The sequence below is a fragment of the Calliphora vicina genome, chromosome 2 (assembly GCF_958450345.1).
Source record: "Calliphora vicina chromosome 2, idCalVici1.1, whole genome shotgun sequence".
NCBI lineage: Eukaryota > Metazoa > Arthropoda > Insecta > Diptera > Calliphoridae > Calliphora > Calliphora vicina.
Genome location: NC_088781.1, coordinates 120,715,260 through 120,734,962, shown reverse-complemented (window position 1 = coordinate 120,734,962; position 19,703 = coordinate 120,715,260). Strand labels below are relative to the sequence as shown.

General features: G+C 30.0%; 1 protein-coding gene across 1 annotated transcript; it reads right to left on the bottom strand.

Annotated features, from left to right (window-relative positions):
- Positions 1–5,694: 5,694 nt before the first annotated feature.
- On the bottom strand, positions 5,695–9,075 carry LOC135951757 (CD63 antigen-like). The gene is made up of 4 exons (XM_065501456.1): positions 8,918–9,075; positions 6,157–6,522; positions 5,854–6,081; positions 5,695–5,782 (listed from the first exon to the last, which is right to left on the bottom strand). The coding sequence occupies exons 1-4, from the start codon at positions 8,984–8,986 to the stop codon at positions 5,705–5,707; spliced, it is 741 nt and encodes a 246-aa protein (XP_065357528.1). The 5' UTR covers positions 8,987–9,075; the 3' UTR covers positions 5,695–5,704.
- Between the last annotated feature and the right edge of the window lie 10,628 nt (positions 9,076–19,703).

Here is a 19,703-nt window from a genome sequence, read left to right as displayed (position 1 = left end):
AAGGTTCTTTCGATTAAGAAATTTTTAACCTAATCGTGGTTCTTTCTATTAAGAAATTTTTAACCTAATCCTGGTTCTTTCTATTCAGAAATTTTTAACATAATCGTGTTTGTTTCTATTAAGAAATTTTTACACTAATCGCGAACCTTTCTATTAAGAAATGTTTAACCTAATCGTTGTTCTTTCTATTAAGAAATTTTTATCCTAATCATGGTTCTTTATATTGAGAAATATTTAACCTAATCCTGGTTCTTTCTATTAAGAAATTTTTAACCCAATCGCAGTTCTTTCTATTAAGATATGTTTAACCTAATTTTGGTTCTTTCTATTAAGAAATTTTTAACCTGATCGTGGCTCTTTCTCTTAAGAAACTTTTAACCTAGTCCTGGTTCTTTCTATTAAGAAATTTTTAACCAAATCGAGTTTCTTTCTATTAAGAATTTTTTAACCTAATCGTGGTTCTTTCTATTAAGAAATGTTTAACCTAATCCTGGTTCTTTCTATTCAGAAATTTTTAACCTAATCCTGGTTCTTTCTATTCAGAAATTTTTAACCTAATCCTGGTTCTTTCTATTAAGAAATATTTAACCTAATCGTGTTTGTTTCTATTAAGAAATGTTTAAACTAATCGCGAACCTTTCTATTAAGAAATGTTTAACCTAAACGTTGTTCTTTCTATTAAGAAATTTTTATCTTAATCATGGTTCTTTCTATTAAGAAATTTTTAACCTAATCGTGGTTCTTTCTATTAAGAAATGTTTAACCCAAACGTGGTTCTTTCTATTAAGAAATTTTTAACCTTATCGTGGTTCTTTCTATTAAGAAATTTTTAACCTAATCGTGGTTCTTTCTATTAAGAAATTTTTAGCCTTTTAATAATTTAAGGTTCCAATTCAATAACATCATAATAGTTCGAGTCTACTATAATTAACCCCACTGTAAAGTACTCCTTCACTCCATTTGTCACCCCAAATCAACATAATTTTTCAACAAATATTTTTTTTACAGCCTCTACTCCAAAAACACCCATCTCATACATCATTCATGCAGCAGCAATAAACATGTAGCAACAATTGTTGCCAAAAGCGAAACAAAAACAAACTTAATGCAATGAAAATGGAAAATTTTTTTAACTTTAAATGTTTTGTTACATTTTAGAGAAAATTGTGGAAAAATTTCATAAAAATAAAATGATATTTTGTAGTTGGCACTATTCCACTATACATAGACTATAAATGGGAAAAGGTATTTATTGAAACATTCATTTTGTGATGTTTGCGGCCAAATAACCACAATTATTGACATTTGTTTTTTTTTTTTGGTAGTAAATTGTCAATTATTTTGATACATTCTAAAAACATGTTGTTAGACTGTAACAAATGCTATGTAGAGGAAAGCAATTGATAAACATTTGTTGAAATTGTGAACGATGAGAGTAGTTGGCCAGAAAATGAAAGGAACTTAATTGAAGTATTTTTTAAAAAAAATAATAGTTTTAATGTTAATTAGATGTTTAAATCGGTTGTGCAGGAAAAATAAATAGAAAATATTTTTAAACATTTTTATGGGCTAAAGTAAAATGAACATTAATTTAATAGTGAGTTTTCTTAAAGCAACTGATATTGTGTTTCTAAAGATAATATTACACTGAGTTCGTTTAAGTTTCATTTCAGTAAAAATTTAACACTATATTAAAATACATAATAAAATTAAAACTCCTTTATCTCGTTATACAAACTACGAAAGATCATTGCGTTTTATTACCTCATAGCTTTGAATTGTGTTAAGAAGCTATAAAATTAGCCAAAAATAAGTAAAATTGAAGTACAATTCAAGATGAAGTACAATTCAAGAGAAACTAGCAAAAAGTATTGCAGGACATGTCCGACCATATAATACACTACACCAGTATACGTATTTTATAAAAATAAAAAGAGCCACGATTAGGTTAAAAATTTCTTACTAGAAAGAACCTCGATTAGGTTAAAATATCTTAATAGAAAGGATCACGATTATGTTAAAATATCTTAACATAAAAAGGAAAAGGATCACGATTATGTTAAAAATGTCTTAGTAGAAAGAGCCTCGAATAGGTAAAAATTTCTTAATAGAATAAACCTCGATTAAGTTAAAAATTTCTTAATAGAAACTACCACGGTTAGGTTAAAAATGCCATAATAGAAAGTACCACAACTAGGTTAAAAGTTCCTTAATAGAAAGAACTCCGATTAGGTTTAAAAATTCTTAATAGAAAGAACAACGATTAGGTTAAAAATTTTTTAATTGATTTCTTTTTAAAAAACCACGATTACGTTAAAAATTTCTAAATAGAAAGAACCTCGATTAGGTTAAAAATTTCTTAATAGAAAGGTCCGCGATTATGTTAAAAAATTCTGAATAGAAAGAACCACGATTATGTTAAAAATTTCTTAATAGAAAGTACCTCGATTAGGTTAAAAATTTCTTAATAGAGAGGTTCACGTTTAGGTTAAAAATTTCTTAATGGAAACAACCACGATTGGGCTAAAAATTGTTTAGTAGAAAGAACCTCGATTAGGTCAAAAATTTCTTAATAGAAAGGTTCGCGATTGGGTTAAAAATTGTTTAGTAGAAAGAACCTCGATTACGTTAAAAATTTCTTAATAGAAAGAACCTCGTTTAGGTTAAAAATTTCTTAATAGAAAGAACCGCGATTAGTTTAAAATATCTTAATAGAAAGGATCACGATTATCTTAAAAATGTCTTAGTAGAAAGAACCTCGATTAGGTTAAAATTTCTTAATAGAAACAACCTCGATTAGGTTAAAAATTGTTTAGTAGAAAGAACCTCGATTACGTTAAAAATTTCTTAATAGAAAGAACCTCGTTTAGGTTAAAAATTTCTTAATAGAAAGAACCTCGATTAGTTTAAAATATCTTAATAGAAAGGATCACGATTATCTTAAAAATGTATTAGTAGAAAAAACCTCGTTTAGGTTAAAAATTTCTTAATAGAAAGTACCTCGATTAGGTTAAATATTTCTTAATAGAAAGGTTCGCGTTTAGGTTAAAAATTTCTTAATAGAAACAACCACGATTGGGTTAAAAATTATTTAATAGAAAGAACCACGATTAGGTCAAAAATTTCTTAATAGAAGGGTTCGCGATTAGGTTAAAAATTTCTTAATAGAAAGAACCTCGATTAGTTTAAAATATCTTAATAGAAAGGATCACGATTATCTTAAAAATGTCTTAGTAGAAAGAACCTCGATTAGGTTAAAAATTTCTTAATAGAAACAACCACGATTGGGTTAAAAATTGTTTAGTAGAAAGAACCTCGATTAGGTTAAAATTTCTTAATAGAAAGACCCACTATTAGGTTAAAAATTTCTTAATAGAAAGAACCGCGATTAGTTTAAAATATCTTAATAGAAAGGATCACGATTATCTTAAAAATGTCTTAGTAGAAAGAACCTCGATTATGTTAAAATTTCTTAATAGAAACAACCTCGATTAGGTTAAAAATTGTTTAGTAGAAAGAACCTCGATTACGTTAAAAATTTCTTAATAGAAAGAACATCGTTTAGGTTAAAAATTTCTTAATAGAAAGAACCTCGATTAGTTTAAAATATCTTAATAGAAAGGATCACGATTATCTTAAAAATGTATTAGTAGAAAAAACCTCGTTTAGGTTAAAATTTCTTAATAGAAAGTACCTCGATTAGGTTAAATATTTCTTAATAGAAAGGTTCGCGTTTAGGTTAAAAATTTCTTAATAGAAACAACCACGATTGGGTTAAAAATTATTTAATAGAAAGAACCACGATTAGGTCAAAAATTTCTTAATAGAAGGGTTCGCGATTAGGTTAAAAATTTCTTAATAGAAAGAACCTCGATTAGTTTAAAATATCTTAATAGAAAGGATCACGATTATCTTAAAAAGAACCTCGATTAGGTTAAAAATTTCTTAATAGAAACAACCACGATTGGGTTAAAAATTGTTTAGTAGAAAGAACCTCGATTAGGTTAAAATTTCTTAATAGAAAGAACCACTATTAGGTTAAAAATTTCTTAATAGAAGAACCTCGATTAGGTTAAAAATTTCTGAATAGTAAAAACCAGGATTAGGTTAAAAATTTCTTAATAAAAAGAACCTCGATTAGATTAAAAATTTCTTAATAGAAAAAACTCCGTTTAAGTTAAAAATTTCTTAATAGAAAGAACCTCGATTAGGTTAAAAATTTCTTAATAGAATCAACCACCATTAAGTTAAAAGTTTCTTAATAGAAAGAGCCACGATTACGTTAAAAATTTCTTAATTAAAAGAACCACTATTAGGTTCAAAATTTCTTAATAGAAAGAACCACGATTAGGATAAAAATTTCTTAATAGAAAGTGCCAATATTAGGATAAAAATTTCTTAATAGAAAGTTTCACGATTAGGTTAAACATTTCTGAATAGAAAGAACTAGGATTAGGTTAAAAATTTCTTAATAGAAAGAAATTTTTAACCTAATCATAATAGAAAGAACCACGATTGAGTTAAAAATTTCATAATAGAAAGAAATGTTTAACCTAATCATAATAGAAAGAACAACGATTAGGCTAAAAATTTCTTAGGTTAGAAATTTCTTAATAGAAAGAACCACGATTAGGTTAAAAATTTTTAAAAAATTTCTTAATAAAAAATTTCTTAACAGAAGAACGACGATTAGGTTAGAAATTTCTTAATAGAAAGAACCACGAGTAGATTAAATATCTTATTTGAGATTTATTTATAGAAAGTTCCTAAATTGTGTATGATATACAAAAATAGCGTACGTTCAAGCAATGTTCCTTTTGGTTCATCCAAATCATTTTAAGTTACACAGTTTTCCTATTTAAATTGTACCCGCTTCATAGCAATCAAATTTTATTAACTTTTATTTGATTTCATGTTCCTTTTTTTACCCCACATCTATTGTTACATTTAAAACAAAACTTTATAATTTTTATTATTTAAGTACCTACTTGAATACAAAAAAAGCTGCCGAAAAATTTCAATTGCATTTATTACTGTGAAAATAGAATCAAAAAGTTTTTACACTTTTATGTGTAAAAAGTTGTTAAAATGTTTTCAGCCCTATATTTTTATTGCAAGCCAATGTTTGTTGCATACTATGCTGGCAGGTGTTTTAGTACTCATCACATTTATTTATTTAATTTTGTTGGTACTTTTTCTTTTGTTTTGGACTTTTGTTGCAAAATTCTCACTGCAACTTTGAAATTATGATTATTTCGGTAAATAAGTATGTATAATTTTATATAGTTTTATTTTATTTTAGTTCAGAGCTCAGACATCACCGAGTATTTGCATTTCATCATGTCGTGATGGAGCAAAAAATTTGCAAAATTTCTAAAGTTATATGGGAAAAATATTATCATAAAACCATAATTTCAAATGCACAAATACCTAAGTAGAATTTGTGTGACTGGAAAAAAATACAAATAAATAAATCTGTGAAAATATAAAAGTATTAAATAGAAAAATGATAATTCCTTGCGAAAGTTCAAAATACTCGGAAAATATAGTAAAAATAATGACGGTAGAAAAATTTATAAATTAAAATAAAGCGAAAATATTATGATCAGTCTAAGCAAACGTTCAATATATATCTAAAACAGTTCTAAATAACCTAAATGATATTAATATAAAAAATTGTATTTGTTAACCAAATTATTTAAATTCAATCCACTTGTTTTGTATTTATTTGTTTGTATTTAAAAACACGAGAAAAATAACAAGACAGCAGTATGCCACAGAACTAAAAAAAAAATCAGAAAGTTAAATAGAATTATTTCAACGAACAATAATCCAAACTCAAAACACACTAACCGTTATAACGCCAAGAGCAATACCAGCCACTCCGAGTCCATAAAACTCAGCCTCAATATAGTATGAAAAATAATGCAGGCAGCCATACGGGATAAGATTTGGATTTTCATTATCGGTATTACAACTAAAATTGCCAAGAACACCACTGGGAATAAAGCAACAAGATATAGGCACTTGATCAAACATGATCAACCAGTCAGTGTAATTATTAGTCCCGCAGCAGGAATACTAAAAAAAATCATATAAAAAATATGAATTAAGAAAACATTTATTTATTACAGAAAATTAAAAAAAATAACTCACAGTTCTTTGTAAATAATCCCACTGTGGAGTTACGACATTAAAATGATTCGGGTCATATTCCTTCATTGAATCAGTGAGAGGTCCTTCAATGATATTAAGCACATGGGTGCTTAAGATATAAACCCATATACCCACAGCTAAAGTCAACAGGGAAGTTAAAGCCAACAATATGGAGAATGTTAGTACTGAACAATAATTTTCTTTCCAGGAAGCACAACAAGCTAATAACGAAATTACCATAATAATGGAACCGATAGTGAATGCACTTATGCATACCGTATAGAATTCCGATATTAAAAATAATTGGAATTCGTAGAAGACATGGATAGCTTGTATACCCATGATAACTAAAACAATGCCAGTAATCTTGAAAAAGAAAGAAATTATATTTTTAGTAATGTGCCATATAAAAATTCTCCAAAACATATGACTAGATTATGACTATTACTAGACTAGTCTAGTCATAGTCTAGTCATAGTCTAGTCATAGTCTAGTCATAGTCTAGTCATAGTCTAGTCATAGTCTAGTCATAGTCTAGTCATAGTCTAGTCATAGTCTAGTCATAGTCTAGTCATAGTCTAGTCATAGTCTAGTCATAGTCTAGTCATAGTCTAGTCATAGTCTAGTCATAGTCTAGTCATAGTCTAGTCATAGTCTAGTCATAGTCTAGTCATAGTCTAGTCATAGTCTAGTCATAGTCTAGTCATAGTCTAGTCATAGTCTAGTCATAGTCTAGTCATAGTCTAGTCATAGTCTAGTCATAGTCTAGTCATAGTCTAGTCATAGTCTAGTCATAGTCTAGTCATAGTCTAGTCATAGTCTAGTCATAGTCTAGTCATAGTCTAGTCATAGTCTAGTCATAGTCTAGTCATAGTCTAGTCATAGTCTAGTCATAGTCTAGTCATAGTCTAGTCATAGTCTAGTCATAGTCTAGTCATAGTCTAGTCATAGTCTAGTCATAGTCTAGTCATAGTCTAGTCATAGTCTAGTCATAGTCTAGTCATAGTCTAGTCATAGTCTAGTCATAGTCTAGTCATAGTCTAGTCATAGTCTAGTCATAGTCTAGTCATAGTCTAGTCATAGTCTAGTCATAGTCTAGTCATAGTCTAGTCATAGTCTAGTCATAGTCTAGTCATAGTCTAGTCATAGTCTAGTCATAGTCTAGTCATAGTCTAGTCATAGTCTAGTCATAGTCTAGTCATAGTCTAGTCATAGTCTAGTCATAGTCTAGTCATAGTCTAGTCATAGTCTAGTCATAGTCTAGTCATAGTCTAGTCATAGTCTAGTCATAGTCTAGTCATAGTCTAGTCATAGTCTAGTCATAGTCTAGTCATAGTCTAGTCATAGTCTAGTCATAGTCTAGTCATAGTCTAGTCATAGTCTAGTCATAGTCTAGTCATAGTCTAGTCATAGTCTAGTCATAGTCTAGTCATAGTCTAGTCATAGTCTAGTCATAGTCTAGTCATAGTCTAGTCATAGTCTAGTCATAGTCTAGTCATAGTCTAGTCATAGTCTAGTCATAGTCTAGTCATAGTCTAGTCATAGTCTAGTCATAGTCTAGTCATAGTCTAGTCATAGTCTAGTCATAGTCTAGTCATAGTCTAGTCATAGTCTAGTCATAGTCTAGTCATAGTCTAGTCATAGTCTAGTCATAGTCTAGTCATAGTCTAGTCATAGTCTAGTCATAGTCTAGTCATAGTCTAGTCATAGTCTAGTCATAGTCTAGTCATAGTCTAGTCATAGTCTAGTCATAGTCTAGTCATAGTCTAGTCATAGTCTAGTCATAGTCTAGTCATAGTCTAGTCATAGTCTAGTCATAGTCTAGTCATAGTCTAGTCATAGTCTAGTCATAGTCTAGTCATAGTCTAGTCATAGTCTAGTCATAGTCTAGTCATAGTCTAGTCATAGTCTAGTCATAGTCTAGTCATAGTCTAGTCATAGTCTAGTCATAGTCTAGTCATAGTCTAGTCATAGTCTAGTCATAGTCTAGTCATAGTCTAGTCATAGTCTAGTCATAGTCTAGTCATAGTCTAGTCATAGTCTAGTCATAGTCTAGTCATAGTCTAGTCATAGTCTAGTCATAGTCTAGTCATAGTCTAGTCATAGTCTAGTCATAGTCTAGTCATAGTCTAGTCATAGTCTAGTCATAGTCTAGTCATAGTCTAGTCATAGTCTAGTCATAGTCTAGTCATAGTCTAGTCATAGTCTAGTCATAGTCTAGTCATAGTCTAGTCATAGTCTAGTCATAGTCTAGTCATAGTCTAGTCATAGTCTAGTCATAGTCTAGTCATAGTCTAGTCATAGTCTAGTCATAGTCTAGTCATAGTCTAGTCATAGTCTAGTCATAGTCTAGTCATAGTCTAGTCATAGTCTAGTCATAGTCTAGTCATAGTCTAGTCATAGTCTAGTCATAGTCTAGTCATAGTCTAGTCATAGTCTAGTCATAGTCTAGTCATAGTCTAGTCATAGTCTAGTCATAGTCTAGTCATAGTCTAGTCATAGTCTAGTCATAGTCTAGTCATAGTCTAGTCATAGTCTAGTCATAGTCTAGTCATAGTCTAGTCATAGTCTAGTCATAGTCTAGTCATAGTCTAGTCATAGTCTAGTCATAGTCATTTTTATTTTATTAATTGCTTTGTAAGTTTATTAACACTTTTTTTTCCCAGTTATAAATATTATTTGGATAAATTCACTGAAATTTATTGTTGAGGAAAAAGTTCAAATTAATATTTTATGTTCTTAACCGCTTTCTAAAACTTACCAAACATAGTAAATTTATCGCAAATAAAAAAAATTTATTGCAATTTTTATTTTCGTTTAGCAATAACATTTTGTTGTAACAAATTTTAATATTGTTAATAAAGTTATTAATTTCTTAAATTTATTTGTTTTAAAAATCCGATTTACTTAACTAAGCACTTTTAACTAAAATAACGAAATAAAAAAATGTAAGGTTTTGCAAAATGTTTGCAATTAATCTTATCAGTTGCTTTCTTATTTTATGAAAATAGAAAAATAGAAAAATATAAAAAAATAAAGAAATGAATTGCTAAAATATTTTTAAATAACATTTTATAAGTTTATTTCTTTGTTTATTTTTGATTCAAATAAAATAATTTATCACTTCGAATGGCTTCTAGTCATAAAATCAATAAAAATTCGTTATCTTAAAAAAAGCAAAAAAAACTTATCAATCAACAAATAATTTTTTGTTACTATCGATTTAAACAAGCGTAATCTTTTATTTTTTGAGACCTATCTCAAAAGTATTCATAGTATAAGAGATATGTATAAACAAAACCATATATGTACTCAATTTACTTAGTCAAAAAGTACCCATCAGTAGACCAAAAGTACAAATAGTATTTTTATTATCATTTCTTACTACACTGAAACACATAAGTGACTAAGTTAATGGACTAAGATGTGTAAGTTGTTGTAGAATTCTGAAAATGTACAAACGAGTTTGATGAATTACTTTTTGATTACTACTCGCTACTTCTACTTATCTAAACGCTAGTGTTTAGAAGCAACAAATGTGCAATAGCTTGAATAAAATCAACTCAAATGTGTTCTAGAAAATTTATAATATTCGGTATAATTCACCATTAAATAACAATTATGTGTAACAAATTTGAGTTTTATTTTTCTTTTTTTGATCAGAAAACTAGTCATTATTGATTTTAGCATCATTTACCGAAGTCGCATTGCATGGCTTAGTTTCATAAGTACGCACAAATTTCACTATACAATTTGCTTAACCTTCATAAGGTCTTCGGATCAAATTTGAGCCATTTTGAAATTAAAATTGAAGTTGTTCGGAAAGTGAACATTCCGAGTTAGTTCTTTTTATCGAACTTATTTCGAATTAAAATCGAAAATATGAATTTATTATGATGCTCTATCCAATCTACATTTTTTAGAATATGGTATTTGAATATTTTGTAGAAATGGCGAATAATATTCGAGTTTTTTTAATGTCAAATTTTATTTTTTCACAAATTGACAAATTTATATACATACATATTATTCTTTTCTCAATTTGTGAGAAAATAAAATTTTATTTCTTATCCTATCAATAACATATTCATAAAAATATAGTTTAACACGAAAAATGGATCGAAGACGCCTTAAAAGAAAAGCGCAGCCAATTATTGATGTTGTTTTTGACAATTCGAATCTTCAAAATCAGCAAACATCAGAAATATGTGCAGAGATTATTGCTTTTGAAAATGAAAACACATCTAACGCAACATTATTGGCTAATAATAAAGGTATTGAATATTCATTATTTCAAGAAGAAATTGCTCGATGGTATAAAGTATACGAAATTGTTCATATATTTAATCGAAATCGATTCATTTTAGAACATTTTTAATACCGAAAAAGGTATAGTATATCGATAAAAATTAAAATCAGAATAATAAACGATTTTCGACTCTTTATCGCTCTGCACTCTACTTAGGAAAACACGCACATTCTCGACATTATATCGAAGTCGATATCGATAAAATTTTACGAAAAAATTATTCATTTTCGATATAACTTCGAATCATTTTGCATACTGGGGAGTGCTTGATATTTCATGACTTCTATTTAATTTAAAATATAAAAGAATGCTATAGGTTTTTAGAAAAAAAAAAATATCATCATATTTGACATAGAGCAAAAATCTTAAATGTTTTCAGAGTTTTGATAGCACTGCAATATATCTTTTTTTCTTAAGGCATTCACCATGAGCGCAAAAGTTATAATAAGTTTGTCATTCCGTTTGTAGTTTCCACATATAACCTGCAACCAACACGTAAGAATCAGAAATAGATTTTTGGCGATTTGAAAATATGAGACCCGAGACCAACTATAAGGACCAACTACGAAGTCGTGTACCTTAGCTCCAACCTTGTGAAATTTGTTTATAATATCCCCAATATTTCCCGAGATACCGTCACACAGTGCTATAGAAAAAACAAGTAAGAGAGCTATATTCGGCTGTGCCGAATCTTATATACCCTCCACCAAATTATACTTCAAAATAAAAATTTGTAATACAATTTTTTAAGCAAAAACAAGTAAGAAAGTATGATCGGTCAAGCCCTACCATATAATACCCTACACTATGTAAAAGAGCAAAAACATTTTTCTTTTAAAATTTCAATAATTTATATTTTTGAGTGATTTTCGGTAGTGGGCCTTATATGGGGGATATGACCAATTATGGGCCGTGTGAATTGTGTCTATATGAAAGTTTACTATGTTGAATTTTGTGAGTATACCAAAATTTTTTAAGCGATTTCTGCACGTTAAAGTGATTTTCGGAAGCGGGTCTATATGGGAGCTATGACTAATTATGGACCGATCATAACAAAATTTGGTGACATGAATTTTGTGTATATAAAACTTATTTGGAGCGGAATTTGTGGAGATACATATATAAAATAAACATTTATGACCGATAAAGTCCAATTTCGGGAGGACATTTGTATGGGGGCTAGGTGAAATAATGAACCGATTTCAGCCAGTTTCAATATGCTTAGTCGTTGAGCCGAAAAAATAATATGTACCAAATTTCATCGAAATATCTTCAAAATTGCGACCTGCACTCTGCGCACAAGGTTTACATGGACAGCCAGCCGACCAGACGGACGGACATCGTTTAATCGACTCAGAAAGTGATTCTAAGTCGATCGGTATACTTTAAGGTGGGTGTTAGACTAATATTTTTGGGCGTTACAAACATCTGCACAAACGCATTATACCCTCCCCACTATGGTGGTGTAGGGTATAAAAATTATTTTTTTTTTCAAAGTTGTTCTTTCATTTGTTTGAAATTTTTTGTTTTTGAATTGATTTTTTGAATAAATTTTTTTTTTATACCCTTCACCTTCGTGAGAAGGGTATATATAAGTTTGTCATTCCGTTTGTAATTTCTACATTTTTCATTGCCAACCCTACAAAGTATATATATTCTGGATCCTTATAGATAGCGGAGTCGATTAAGCCATGTCCGTCAGTCTGTCTGTCCGTCTGTCTGTTTGTCTGTCTGTTGAAATCAATTTTCTGAAGACCCCAGATATCTTCGGTATCCAAATCTTCAATAATTCTGTCAGACATGCTTTCGAGAAGTTTGCTATTTAAAATCAGCAAAATCGGTCCTTAAATAACGGCGATATGAGCAAAAAACCGGGAAAACCTCGATTTTTGACCTATTTTTGATCTATATCTGGATTACTAAGTCATTAATATAGACAATATGGATATCTAATGATAGATATTTCAAAGTCCATTGCAACGATGTAGATAAGGCTATAGTAAGTTGGACCTACAATGGGTCAAAATCGGGAAAAATATTTTTTAATCCGAATTTTTTTTTCATCAAACAATTTTTTTGGTCATAAATTTTTTTTCCAAAAAAAAAAATTAAAAAAAAATTGGAAAAAACTTTTTTTAAAAAAAATTAAAAAACAATTTAAAAAAAAAATTCAATTTTGTTTACCTAAAAATATTTTAAAAAATTTAAAGTATAATTTGGTGAAAGGTATATAAGATTCGGCACAGCCGAATATAGCTCTCTTACTTGTTTTAAATTTAAAATGTTTTTTTTTAATATTTAGCGAAACAAAACTTTTGGTGAAAAAAAAATTCCGGTTAAAAAATATTTTTCCGAGTAGGCCCAACTTACTATGGTCTTATATACGTCGTTGCAAAGATCTTTGAAATATCTATCATTAGATATCCAGATTGACTATATTAGTGTCTAGTAATCCAGATATAGGTCAAAAATCCAGGTTGTCCTCGTTTTTTCCTTATATCTCAGCCATTTGTGAAACGATTTTTGCGATTTTAAATAGCAACTGAGCCGGAAGAATTCCGGAGATATTGATTTATGAATCGTGTATGTAAGTAAATTGGGAGCTTCGGAAAGTTGATTTCAACAGACAAACGGGCATGGCTTATTCCACTCCGCTATCTATAAGGATCCAAAATATATATACTTTATAAAATTACAAACGGAATGACAAACTTCTGACGAAGGTATAAAAACTTTATAAACAAAAATTCATGATAAAAATAATTTTTTTACTTTCAAGATAGACAAACCGACGGACATAGTTACATCATATTTAAGTTGCATAGGAAGCCATAATAATTTGTCGTGGGATCTAAAACTAATTATCGATGTCGACTTGTAGATAGAATACTCAAAAGCAATATTTTCTTAAACGAAAATGCTTATTTAATCACGGTTGAGTAAAAAAATGTTTTTTTCTCTAATCACATGCTTTCAAAAAATTTAAACCTGAGTTAAAATCCCAACACAAAACTAGTGGAAAGAGTATATTTGCATTGTAACCTATTATTTTGTAATTTTTTGGTTTGCATATTTTGTAATTGAAGGTTTTTTTCTTAAAATTCCGATGACATTTTAAACCCCTCCATGATGACAAGTATTATTGATAAACTTTGGCTTAAGTATAAACTTCAAAAGACAATCATCACAGATTCATATATATGTCATCAAAGTGGCTGGATAAGCACAATAATATAACAACTAGATATTGTAAATATTTTTATTAAGTATTAGGAAATGGAATAACCAACTTGGTAATACAGACATGGTGACTGTGGTACATAAATGTTTTTGAAGTTTTTATTTTGCAAATCAGTTCAAGTCATTGTTACTTCAAAAAACAGCAGACACCACAAAACGCAAAATATTATAAGAAATTGTCATGATCTTTTCAATCCCTGCAGTTCTGGGTGACTGTCTAGAACTAATGAATTTAGCTATTATTACTAGTTACATAAATAGCTACGTGACTAGTTATTTTTACACGTGCATCTCCTAATCAGGGGGCCTATATTGATTACAAAGAGTCTGTGTTATAGCTGGTCCCAAGTAGTCACCGAATTGGATGCCAGAAAAGGGGTTGACTACTAAGTATAGACTGGCTAGAATATATCTTGGATTTGACAACTTCTAAGTTAAAATATATAGCTTGTGATGAAACCATTTAGTGCTAGAGTGTTGTATCTGCTAGCAGTTAGTATTTAGAACTGCTAGGTAGTCTCTGTGATTGTATATGTTATTTTACAATATGAGCATAATTCTGTGTATAAATATTTGTGTTTATTTTTATTTCTTTTAACTCAAGTTGCAAAAATATTCATAACATTTTGTAACCGCAATATTATAAAAGTTAAGCTTATTTGTAAATAACTTCAAGATTATTTCAAAATACGAATAAATATAGATACAAGAACATATACTTATGTATAGCAAACACTGTAAGACACTGACAAAAATGGTAACTAAATATTAGTTTAATAATAAAGGTCTACAATGATTTTGGTGCTGCCAAAATAAAATCAAACTGATTCTAACTAAATACTAATTTTTTCAATGCTACTTGTAACTTCCGAGAACTGGAGGGGGTAAATAAAAACGATAAAATTAAACATTCGTACCTTGAGTTAAAATATTTCTTGCTTTGAGTGTAGATGCTAGTAGCTCAGATCTCTCCTTCAAGGTCTCTAATGAAGTCTCTTAAGACATGCTGTGAAAAAATTCATTTTGAAATTGGACTCATCGCTAAAGCTGATTTTTTGATGAAAATTCAATTCGGAGAACACCCATTTTGATAAAATAATTTTATCAGTTGTAAGTATTGTTGAACTCTATATCCATCCATGGAGATTGGCAAAAACAAACTGAATAAATGACGGACAATTCAACAGATGTAGCTTCAACGATAATACCGCTATCAACTGCCAAACTTTGAAGACATTATTAGAAGAGCCTTTAAATAAATTATGAATTCTTTGTCAACATTTCTTTAAGTTTATTTCTATAAAATTTGCTTATTTGAACATATTTTCTTTAAAACAACAAAACATACAAATAATTTTATTTATAAAATGACTTTTATTAAAATTTAGCTTGTTGCCTAAGCTGTTGTATAAATATGTACTGTGTGCAAGTACATAATCGTATATTCCTAAATATACATTCTTGTAAATTATATTTATTTGTACATAGGCTTTATTATGTAGTATATAACATTTAATGATGTATTTCTCAGTTACAAAATATTTAATGAAGTGTTATTGTGTTCTTTTGATTTTAACGTTTGTTTAAAAAAACAAACAATTATAATGAGTCCTATAGACAGACTACCTCCAGACTTTATTTTTAAAATAAACTCAAAAATAGGCATTTAATTATTTTGAATGTGTAATAAGAAGTTTTGCACCAAAAATATAAAATTTAACTACATAAATATCTTGTAATTAGCATGGCCTTGGAAAATATAAATTTAAATCAATTTTATTCATCAATTTTAACTTTATGAAAAGTAATAATGAACTATCGAAAATGGACCTGTAACATATTGAAATCTTTAAAAACGTACAATATGGCAAATGAATTGCTAAGCCCCATGCATCTTGAGAATAGATGATTTGATTTTATAATTGTAATTTTATGCATATTTAGTATTTCTGTTTAAAAATGCAACTCTGAAAGTACTCGGTACTCGGTACGAAGTACTACAAAAGTCAGTCAGTACTGAGTATTCAATACCGAAATAGTCAATACTTTAACCTCATTAATCCAAATTGACAATCGAAAAGAGTGTTCTCTTATGAGCTATTGAGCATAGATAGGAAACTCTCTTGTCAAAGACCTAACTCAGTTGTTAAAAACGTAAGTGGTGAAAATGTATTTGTAAAAAATATGTGTGAAAACCAAAAAAAAAAAACTCGTATGTGATAAATTTTAATAATTTCTTTTGTTGGAGTTTTTTCTAGTTTCCGCTCTATCTGTATTTCTCTATTCTAGTGAGTATTTAATAAAATATCTATTTCCCTTTATGTGAACATATCGGCGTTATATATAGGACTATGCTCTCATCGTATTAGCAAAATCTAGATCTTTATCTAGTTCTTATATATCTGGAGAATCATGTCTCCTAACTATCGCCTTAATCTCTGTGCTTAAATCCATGTATGATAATATTTCTAAACTGTTTCTAAACCCATAATTATGACGTAATGGTTTGGGTATCTTCTTACCCCATTATTTGAATCAATTTCGGAAACCAGTACTTAAATCTGTGAAACATTATGCCTGGAAACTGCGCCTATGCTGATGATGTTAAAATTGTGGTCGTCGAACAATTTATTTAGACTAAAAGGTAAATTTTACAGGGTTGTCTAGTTAATCCTTGCAGATTAGTTGAGAAATAAAGATGATATACACCCATCGTTTTAAATAACACCGATTTCAATCTTTCCGATAGAGCTAAATAGCTTGATATCACTGTAAATAGTAAGTTAAGCTTCAAACTGAATGTCAGTGAGGACCATGTCTTTTTAAAGGACCATTGAAATATATTGGGGGCTGGCACTACAAATTTCCATGATGAGAATGCTATAGAGTTTTCCTATACGAGTGGGTCGATGTTGACAGTCTCTGGGAGCCATGTCAGATCATGTCAGTTTTTATACCCTACACCACCATAATAGGGAGGGTATTATGCGTTTGTGCATATGTTTGTAACGCCCAAAAATATTAGTCTAACACCCACCTTAAAGTATACCGATCGACTTAGAATCACTTTCTGAGTCGATTAAACGATGTCCGTCTGGCAGGCTGAGTGGCTGGCTGGTCGGCTGGCTGTCCATGTAAACCTTGTGCGCAGAGTACAGGTCGCAATTTTGAAGATATTTCCATCAAATTTGGTCCATTATATCACCTAACCTCCATACAAATGTCCTTCCGAAATTGGACTTTATCGGTCATAAATGTTTAATTTATATATGTATGTATCTCTACAAATTGCGCTCCAAATAAGTTTTATATATACAAAATTCATGTCACCAAATTTTGTTACGATCGGTCCATAATTAGTCATAGCTCCCATATAGACCCGCTTCTGAAAATCACTTTAACGTGCATAAATCGCTTAAAAATGTTGGTATACACACAAAATTCAACATAGTTAACTTTAATATAGACATAATTTCATGGTGATCGGAACATAATTGGTCATAGCTCCCATATAAGGCCCACTTCCGAAAATCACTCAAAAATATAAATTATTGAAATTTTAAAAGAAAAATGTTTTTGCTATTTTACTTAGTGTAGTGTAGACCATATAATAGGTCGGGCTTGACCGATCATACTTTCTTACTTATTTTTTTTATGCCAAACCATGGAATCTATGACTGAAAGTTAGTACAGACGTCATCATAATCATCTTTATATTCTTCATCGTTAGGAACGAGGTGTATTAACAAGCTATATTGCCGTCTATGGGATGACGACAACACGCATGATGCTCAACAGTTCTTATTTAGAGCGAATTTTGGGTCATCATTGGTCAGTACTTAAAAAAATTGAATGATATGTATAACCTTTGACGAAAATTGGTTCAAGCTGGATAGTGCTATGAAAAACAGAGCGAGGCACGACTGGCATTCCGCAGAAACTATTTGTTGGTTCTTTTGCGCAAATGTTTCTCTAAACTTTACAAACTACTGTCAGCTACTAAGATAATTCACAGTTCATATCTTCACGTTAAAAATATGGAGCGTGTTTGATATTGTCGAAAGCTATTGACTGCACCATGACCACTTTCATAAGCCGTCTGCTTGTGAATGCCCTTTAAGAATACAGTGGCTAAGGCGGTTAATGCTGTACATTTTAAAACTGGCAAAAAGTACCCACCAGTATATTTTGATGTTCACAAATTTAGTCGGTGTCTGTGAAGACAAAATCATATAACTTTTTCAGCTAGTCCTAATTAATAAACCTGGTTCATCGCGATGCAGATGTATAATATGGAGATCATTACACTTTTCTAAGATCAAAATCAGCCTTGATTGCCTTTAATTTTTTAAAGGGATGGCTTAAAATTTTAACACAAGATCTATGAGATAAATATGTAGAAATGGGCGGAATGCTTTCAGGATTAAGAGGAGAATGCTGCGGACATTAATGATCGCTTCTGTTTTCGATGAATTGCCTGATATATCGAACATTAAATTAATGAAAAATATGAGCTGAACTTGAATCTATATTGTGACTCTGATTTAGGAGTCTAGAGTAACATATACAATGGGCCGACAGTTCTAATTCGATTGTGACAACTACTCTTACCTAGTGTTTTTTCATCAAAAACCAACTTTTAAATTTTATCAATATTAAGGCAAATTAAACAAATATAACAAAATAACTCGCCATATACATATATTTGTCTCCCGTTTGGACGTCTGGTCTGAAACTATAAAAGTTTACAACTACATTCATTCTATTTTAGTGTTTTATTTTGTTCTTTGGAAGTTCCTCGAGTAAATACTCGTGTGCAAGTGCGAGCATTTGGAGATTTGGAGTAATAGGAAGCATGTGTGTGTTTATTAAACCATGAAAAATAAAAGTTTACATTACAACACTTTTAAAACATGCACACATCTAAACAAAATCATACACTCAAACGAATCTACATACATATGTACACACATACAGACTAAATACAACAAAAGTGCACAAAGGAGCAGGAACCAACGCATATTTACTAAAGGGATTTATATATGTTTGTGTGAGTAAGAGTATTTGGGTAAAAAAAAATAAATAAAATGTACGAAAGCTATTGGAAAAGTTCGTTTAAAATGGAGGTATATTTGAAAATTGTTAGATAGTGGAGGTTTCAAGAATTCCAATATACTTAGATCTAATGATCCTCTGCCTAGACTGTGTCACTTACGGTTCCCAAATTATAGTTTCAACCAAAATTATACTGTTTTCGATTTATCTAAAATTTTAATACGGCTGCTCCGATTTAATATTTTTTTAAATGTTGTTAGGAGATGCTGTGCTTTCGTCAATTGCTCATCAAATACGAACATTATTTTCGATAATTATCTCAACAAGCTTCTCATCCAAATCGACTGATTTGTGGATAAAATACAAAGATGCCATGTGTGATAGTATTTTGCATCAGATGCGTATTAGAACATTAACTCCAAATTTGCAATTGAGCAAGGAAATTTACAACGAGGCTTTGATATTAATTGAGGACATGAGCTTGATGATGTTGAACAAAGTATTATCTGAGTTAGGCATGACAGCTTCCAGTTGTCCGATGTACGACGCTTTTAATCAAGAGTTGCGACATGAAAAACAATATGATTGCGATGCCTTGAGGGAATCAGAAGTATTTTACAAACAATTTGCTGGACAGTGGCAACGGCAAAATGACATTTCGACCGGTCAATTTCCCTTCGCTTTCTGCAAGTTCATCGATTGAAAATCCGAAGTCATTGAGCAAACGTGCTATATTGGCTGAGAAAAACATTGATGTCAACGAATTGAATTTTAAAATTCAAAGTGAAATTGCTGTCGAATTTATGACGTACAAATAGGTGGACTCCTTTACTTCCCAAGACGATGTCGTCAACTATCCAACTGAGTTTTTAAACTCGCTGGAATTACCCGGATTACCGCTTAACAATCTCCAACTGATTCTCGGATCGGTAATCATACTGTT